This window comes from Pimephales promelas, chromosome 11, assembly GCF_988280905.1.
Source record: "Pimephales promelas chromosome 11, fPimPro1.hap1.1, whole genome shotgun sequence".
NCBI lineage: Eukaryota > Metazoa > Chordata > Actinopteri > Cypriniformes > Leuciscidae > Pimephales > Pimephales promelas.
This window is the reverse complement of record NC_142779.1, coordinates 13,335,280-13,343,785: the sequence shown is the minus strand read 5'-3', so window position 1 is coordinate 13,343,785 and position 8,506 is coordinate 13,335,280. Positions and strand designations below refer to the sequence as shown.

Below are 8,506 nucleotides of genomic sequence, written 5' to 3'. Positions count from 1 at the left end.
GGTGAACTATCCCTTTAACTGGTGACTCTTATTTTGAAGGTGTGCTTGAAGCAGATTTTGAAAGGGAAATCAGTATCGGATTCACAAAGCGTTTCACTTGGGAACCTTCCAACCTACAATGTTGGACACGGCGTCGTGAGTAATAAAGTAATGTCCTGCGAAAGTGAGAGGACAGCATCGTCCATTATATAAACGAATGATCGGTAAATGATTACTGTTGCTATTATTAGCCCGTCGTATATGGAGTTTAACTTGACAGAATGTCGTTTTGCCTGCATGTCAAATAATTAGCAGTTAGCCAGCCGTGGGCGTAGGTTAGCTGAAATGTAGTCATGTGTGAGTGATGTGGTGGCTTCTACAATGTTTAGATCACGTGAATGACTGTAACGGTTGTTGTAGCATAAGAACCGACAGATTACGCTCATTCATATCAGTTCGTGCCGTGTAACGTTACAGTAAGTAGTACGGGCGAGTCAGCACTTCATTTGAGGAAGTAACTTAGCTTGCCTGCGTAGCCAGGACAAGTCATGGAGACGCTTTGTTTTAAAAAGATACCGAGTTGCCTTCCTAGACACCATCATAGGCACATTAGAACAAAACACTACACTGCACTTCTGCACTAGTCTCACTAGGAGTTGAAACGCAATTCCTAGTCACTGTCAGCCCTTATGATTGACACTCGTTTCCCTAAAATAGCTTTGAGAGTTATGCAGCTCTCAATGTCACTGATACATACACGATTTGCCCATAAGAATGTATTTGTATTGCATATTTGCATTTGGAAACATTGCTTCCGTGTATGGGGGCTGTGTGTGGGTCAAATGGACTTTGAAAACCTGTTATCTCAGTTTGCTGTGCAGTTCTCCAGAGATTAGTTTGCGCGCGCGTGTGTGTGTTGTGTGGGGTGGGGGGGACTCAGTGGAGGGAGGTTCTGCAGCACACACTGATCTACTTACATGTTTGCAACCAGGGCCCTAGCTTGTGTTATAAGCTGATCTTTTGTCACCTAAATTGAGTGTTTATGTTAAGAATCAGCTCAAGTTTCCTTTTTACAAACTTGTCTTTCGGCAGGTGAACACTGGCCAAATGACAATGGCACATGTTGGGGCAGTAGTTGCAGTAATGGCTGGTGTGATGTCCATTCTGCTTCATTCTTCCATACACAAGATTGAGGAAGGACATTTAGCTGTGTATTACAGGTGAGTCTAAAGAAATTGCATTGAAAATATCCAGGGTTTTATGCTGCTTTTGTTAATCATTCATAAAATACCTGTAATCTAATTGTAGGTTGAGGAAAGGCTTGGTCAGTTAACTTTGTTTCAGTCGTTTAAAATTAAAATTGTCATCATTGTTTACCTTCATGTTGTTTCAATCCTTTTATTTTCTGCAAATTAACTATTTAGAGAAATTTATTTTATTTTTGTCCATACAATGGAAATCAATGCTCACCGAAACGTTTTAGTTATCAACATTCTTCAAAATATCATATTTTGTGCTCCACAGAAAAATGAAAGTCCAACAGGTTTGAAATGACATGAGAATGAGTAAATGATGACAGAATTTTAAGTCATGGGTTTTAAGTTTTAAGTTTCCACCCAAAAATGAAAATGGCAGTGGTAATGTTATTTATATGCAAACGATATTGGTGACATTTATCATTCACTATCATTCACATTAGTTCATGTGTTTTACCATTTATTTTTCAGAGGAGGAGCTTTGTTGACATCTCCTAATGGCCCAGGCTACCATATAATGCTGCCTTTCATCACTTCATATAGATCAGTGCAGGTACAAATGTTTTTTTTTTTTTTTTACAACTGGCCTAATAACAAATTCATTATTGCTCTTATTACAGCTTTAAATGTTGCTGATCATGATAATGTTATTTGACTTCTGTAACAAGGATGGGTTTTTGATGTTCTTGAATATTTAGTTGAAGATGCTAATCTTTTTCTCTCATATTTGCAGACAACTTTGCAAACTGATGAAATAAAAAATGTGCCTTGTGGAACCAGGTAAACCTTCCTTTTGTTGGCTGGTCTGTTAAATGTATAATAAATAGCCATCTTTATTTTGTGTGGTATATTTTCTGTGGCTCTTGAATAAAAATTATAATTTCTCTCTTCCACAGTGGGGGTGTTATGATCTATTTTGACAGAATTGAAGTGGTCAACATGCTGGTTCCATCAGCTGGTAAGACTTTACTTCCATGTTGTGATGTATTTCCAAGTGAAACTGAGGGCAGGGGTTTACTTACTGGAGTGGTTGAGGACATTTATAGATTTTGATTAAAGTTTACCACGACAAAACAGTTTTTCTTCCCATGTATTAACTTACATGGATTAATTGTTCACCACAAGTAAATAGGGTCAATTTTGATTTCATGACGACTTTAAAGAGCGAGTTAACCCAAAAATGTAAAAACATTCAAGCCTGTATTACTTTCTTCTGTCTTCTTTTTCTCCACAGTGCTGGAGATAGTGAAGAACTACACTGCAGACTATGACAAGACGCTAATCTTCAACAAAATTCACCATGAGTTAAACCAGTTCTGCAGTGTGCACACACTACAGGAAGTCTACATAGAGCTGTTCGGTGAGTGTGAGTCACTTATGTCAAACAGTTTATTCTGCCAAGTATAATGTGAACGTTTAGTTGTTTATATGAGCACAGAAGTTTCTGCTGTGTCATAACAAGTTTCATCTTTGTCAGAGACTTGCATTTGTGTCGTTTTTGTTTGACAGACATAATTGATGAGAACTTAAAGACTGCACTGCAGAAGGACTTGAATGCTATGGCTCCTGGTCTCACTATTCAGGTATGTTGTTTTTTTTTATCTGTAGTTTTTTTTTCAGCTTTGACTTCAGCAGAATTACTCACTTACATGATAAATTGCAGGCCGTGAGAGTCACCAAACCTAAAATTCCAGAGTCAATCAGAAGAAACTATGAACTAATGTGAGTGAATATTTATTTATTTTAATACTCCTTGCTGAATGAAAGTATTGTTTCCTTTAAAAAAATCTTACTGATTGATCGGTAGTGTACTGAAAATCATCAGGCATCTTGATTTTTTTTGTCCTCGAATACATGTATCTATTGTTTTAGTAAAAATTTTACATAATTGTTTTCCCTGTCTTTTATAATCTGCAGGGAAGCAGAGAAGACAAGGCTGCTTATCACCGTTCAGACGCAGAAAGTTGTAGAGAAAGAGGCTGAAACTGAGAGAAAGAAGGCCATCATAGGTGAGTCCAAACTTATAATGCTGATCATGTTCAGGATCAGGGTTCTGCCCTCATTCATCTTGTGTGTTGCTCTCATTAAAGAGGCCGAGAAAATGGCTCAAGTGGCCGGGATTCACTTCCAACAAAAAGTGATGGAGAAGGAAACAGAGAAGAAGATCTCCGAAATTGAAGGTCTGTTTTATCTACTGAGCATTTTCATAGCATGTGTCACACAGAGTATGTTGCTCATCAGACCCATTTTTTGATTGTAACAGATGCTGCTTTTCTGGCAAGAGAGAAGGCAAGAGCAGATGCAGAATATTACACCGCTGCAAAATTTGCTGAAGCCAACAGGGTAAAAAAACAACTACTTTTCTATTCTTTAGTTACATTTTTGTGTGTTGCTCAATGTATTTTTTTCTTTACCATTTAATTTATTTAATAATTTGTGAAATTGGTGCCCTTTACACGTGAACATTCAGTTCTTCATTGCCATAATTATTTTGAGAAATCCTTGGAAGATCCCATTTATTAGCTTTAAAGATGTTTTAAATTGTTAAGTGCATTTACACAGTGTTTAATCTGTAACACTTTAAAAAAAGGTTTAATTTGTTAACATTAAAGCTCCAGTCCATAACTTTTTGGGGTTAAAAATTATCCAAAATAAATTTGAGCAAGTACATAACCAGCCAGTGTTCAAAACCATCTGCTTGCCGTAGCTCGATTCAAAGCGGTAAGCTTGTAATAATGTTTTTAATTCCAGTGGTACAGGTGGATTTCGCGGGAGATTCGAGCATGTCTTTGCGTCATTACGTCACATCGGTACTCATAAAGAAGAGTCTCGGCTAGTAGGCAATATTGCGAGTGAGGATGCTGGAGGTGGAGATTTATAACGACAGGTTCGACAATCACCTGTGACAACAGATTCACCCGCTGTAAAATGCAAAAGACTTTGAGTGGCTACAGAAAAGAAGTGACTGCAACCGGCCCAGGATAAATATCGGAAGAGCATTAAATGTAGTCACGCAATGCTGATGTTGAACATTTGAGAACAAAGTATAATTTGCACGGTTTGACGTGATTTGATAAGCGATCGTTAGATTTAATCAGTGGAATTTACTGCAATGCTTTTTTAGTTGGTCAGAACAAAAGTGGATGTTATTTGTTCAGATGACATTTTCTAGTGAAAACATTGTGTTCATCCACGCTGCACAGCCCATGTAAAGTTAATTATTCCGTGAATAACTGCAATTGCAGATTTTGAACAGATGGTAACAGAGAGGAAAACTGCGGACTACAGCTTTAACACGATTCAAACAAGACAGACATTTAAGAGAATCGGTACGGTCACACCTCTTATTCAGTGTTGCACATAGATAACTAATGGGATAAGATATATTGATTTGAGATAAAACTCATTTAAAATCGTTGTTATCTTATTTTTATTACAGCTGCGTTTGTATGAAACGAGAGGGAGTCCGTGATACCGGATGACATAATTAAATACCTGTATACAAAATATTGATTTGAGTATTTTAATAGCTCACCAAACGTAAAACTTCCACGAGAAAAAAAGGTTCCCAGTAAGTGTAAAGCGCCGTCTTCAGTGACAGTAACCCGGGATGATCGGGCGAATGGAGTCAAGTATTCAACAGAGCTGTGTAATAACATAGTTAGTGCACTGTGTATTAACATTAAAAAACAATGAACAACTATATTTTACTAAAATTAATACATTTTGTAAAAATGAACTGTTCTGTTAGTTTACCTTATTATAAAGTGTTACCCTTTAACACATTGGTTTAAATCACAGATTGGTGTTACAGTAAGTTTGTTCACTTTTAGTGAGTTAATTAGACGTGATCTTATCTGTTAATTACATCAACGAGAAAGCAAAATACTTAATTGTGTGAAGGAATTTCACTCCTTTTCAGCTTATACAAAGCTAAAATATCCCTCAACTAGCTATATTAAGAGAGCACATGTGGTGTTGGTGCTAGTGTCCACTCTAAACACATGGAAGCACATTCACGCATTCCTTCAGTACAGTTGATTCCACAGGAAATGCTCAGATCATTTATCAGACTACTGTCTCCCTCCTCCACAGCTGAAGCTTACACCAGAGTACCTGGAACTGATGAAATATCAGGCCATAGCCACAAACAGCAAGATCTACTTCGGTCAGGAAATCCCAAACATGTTTGTAGACAACAGTGCCTCCCGTCCATCCGTGGGCCAGGGTGCGGCAGATTTGATGGAGCAGCTGGAGTCCTTGAGTATGAAAGAGAGTCTTAAGAAAGCGTCCAAGCCTAAAGCCACAGAAGGCCACTGAGGGGCCTGAGAGCTGTCCACCCCCTCTTCCTCTGCAATTTTTTCTCTCTTTCTCACTCTGGGGCATGGGTGCTTATGAGTCATGCTGACATGGATGCTTTTCACTCTTCTACTGCAGTGGGGTTGGGTGCTTGGCTAGCTCTGCTGTGAGTCAGTAAGCTGAAGAGACTGACACACAGAGCCTGTGGTTTTCCAGCAGTCATTTGAAAACTAAAAAATAATGTCTAAGAACTGTGCTACTGAATATTGACAGGTTGAATTAAATATATATATAAAAAAATCCCTCCAATATCCCTAACTCACATCAGCATGCTTTTTTCCCTTTTTTTGCTCTCAACTTTTGATTTTCTTTTACAAATCATGCTAATTATTTTTTAGATGCAGATGCAACTAGTATGTGCATTTTGAGGTTTACCTTTATGTGTTGTCTTTAACATAACTGGAATTATAAGGCATCACACTAATTGAGATCAAAGGCAGTGGCTTTATTAGCTACAATATGATGAGACTCATTTTGTAGCCAACATTTGTCATCTTTTTTTTTTTTTAATATATATTAGAGGGATACTTAACTCTAAAATTTATATTCTGTCACCCTTTGTTCACCCTCACATCATGCCAAACTTGTAAGATCATCTTATGTGGAACGAGGATATTTAAAAAAATAAAAATAATAACGTGTTTTTCTTTCTTCTTTTTTTGTCCATACACTGAATGTTGTTGAGGGCCAATAGAGTACCTTACTTGGACCCCATTGACTTTCTTTAAATGGACAAAAAAAAGTTTTAAAAAATCTTTCTTTTGTGTTCCTCAGAATAATAAGACATAAAGTTCAACTGGTTTAGGATGACGTGAGGATGAGTAAATAACAGAATGTTAATTTTTTTGGTGATCTACCCCTTTAGAAAAGTCCTAATTTTCATTGTCACTAACTTGATTATAGTTCAATTTTAATTTAGTTCAGCCACAGCTGCAGAAATCAGAAGCTTTTACATGTAAATGTAAGATCAATCTTGTTTTAAAAGTATCCCTGCTTGATTTTTGTTGATCTTTATGAAGACTTTTTCTACTATCTTGAGAATTAAATATCATGTAACGTCAGAAATAGTGGGTTTGGTATAGTATTGTGTAGCTTGTTAGTTTGTGGGTGCTCTGTGGATGATGTTGAATGGTTGGTTTATAGAAAAGGTGACACTGATCATGGGTTTCACAAAGTTTCTTAAGATGTCAATGTTTTGTTCCGGGGCTCCCGTCTTTGAAAAGCTACGAGATGAACAGCTGTTTGGTTATAGTCGGTTCATTTATGACTGAAAAATGCCTTTATGCCTTTTGTTGAGCTTGCTCGTTTTGTCATTACTGGAAGGAGTTTATTTCAAAGGGAATTCAGTTACAATAAGGGCTGCAGTATTATTAGGCACTATCAAAGAAATTTAGCATTATGCTGGATGAATGCATTAATGATCAGACATTGTAATAATTTAAATGGCATTTTGGGAGCCATGTGACATTTTTCACTGGAGTTGCCCTGAAGCCTCAAACGCTTCATAAGAATTTCACCACTAGAGGAAGCCAGTGATCTTCAGGAATCTAAAGACTGGACAACAAAGAGTTATATTAAAAAATGTGGCTATGCTTCTCTTAAAAGTCTGCCTAAGTTGTTTTCATATGCCAATATTAACAATTCATTAAATCAAACCATCCAAACTAGGTTTTGAATAGTGTCTACTAGTGCTATCTCTCAGGAAAAGAGACGTGTGCTAACTTGAATAGCTTTTTTGGTATCTTACATTTAAACTCTGACCACTTCACAAACAGATGTAGGGTCATGTCTGTGTGAATCTGTCACACAGCAAATCGATTTTCCATCCTCTTCATACTTATCGATTAAAGAGACAAACATTCAATATGTTTAGTTTGAACTTTCCTTCTTCAAACAGTGGCTTCTTCCATTTTCCCCTTAAATTGACTTTTCATTCAATGTTTTCCTTCAAGGTGTAAGATTAATTGTCTCAAATGATTTTTTCTGTCCATATGATCCCTGTGATTCTTATGGTTGATTAAATGAGAGAGGACAGAACTTGACTGCCCTGGAATAAAACCAACTCTGTGAATATCACTTTTTTTATGTCAGCATAATTTAAGCTCCTAATTTTAAAACCTTTATATGCAAAATTTATAAAATTTTGACTGTTTAATTATGTGAAATAAAACCTATTTTGATACCATGAAATGACTTTTTTTGGTGTTGCAATTATGCGTTCATATTCTTGCCTTGCACATTAAGCAAGAGTACATCATGTCCCAATAAGGAAGTGTTTTGCAAGGCGTTAATGTCATAGATTGTGTCATGAATGCAGTGCTTTTTATATGAGCTGATATGGTTTTAGAGAAATAAAGAGGAAACGGAAATAGTTCTTGTGTATAAAAGAACTTATTTCTAAAATGTAACTGCATGCTAAACTGACGTCAAAGTGTTTCATGGTTGCTTAACTGAAAAGATCTCTCACTCTAATATTCTGGGCCCGTTTTTTCAAAAGTAATCCACTATGATTTTGGATAACGGTTTGGATCAAATCTTGAAAATGAGTTTTTCAAAAAAAAAAAAAACGGATTACATAATCAATCTTGGTTTTGATCTGGATCAAACCTTTAGTTTGGGTTTTTCAGAACTTTATTGTAGGATTTTAAAAAATCTGGATTAAACTGATCCCATCAGAAGGGTGGATTCAGCGTGGATTTCATGCCCAAAATGTAATGAAAACTTCAAAAAAGTATCAAATAATACTATATTTGGATCATGCAGTATCTTACAAGTTATCCTACTTATTCATAAGTTTTTATTTTATTTGTTCATCCGTCAGGCTACAGTGATATAGGCCTACAGCAAAGTAGAAAGAGTTTGGCCTCAGAAAATAATCCCCCAAACAGCTGTCAAAATTGACCAAAAACAAT

General features: G+C 36.4%; 1 protein-coding gene across 1 annotated transcript; it reads left to right on the top strand.

The window, feature by feature from the left end:
* The first annotated feature begins 52 nt into the window (after positions 1–52).
* Positions 53–7,787, top strand: erlin1 (ER lipid raft associated 1). Its single transcript, XM_039672916.2, has 12 exons — positions 53–203; positions 1,072–1,199; positions 1,707–1,788; positions 1,969–2,015; positions 2,132–2,193; positions 2,470–2,595; positions 2,745–2,818; positions 2,899–2,957; positions 3,153–3,244; positions 3,326–3,415; positions 3,499–3,578; positions 5,331–7,787. Exons 2-12 carry the CDS (start codon positions 1,087–1,089, stop codon positions 5,553–5,555), a joined length of 1,050 nt encoding a protein of 349 aa, XP_039528850.2. The 5' UTR covers positions 53–203; positions 1,072–1,086; the 3' UTR covers positions 5,556–7,787.
* Positions 7,788–8,506: the final 719 nt, after the last annotated feature.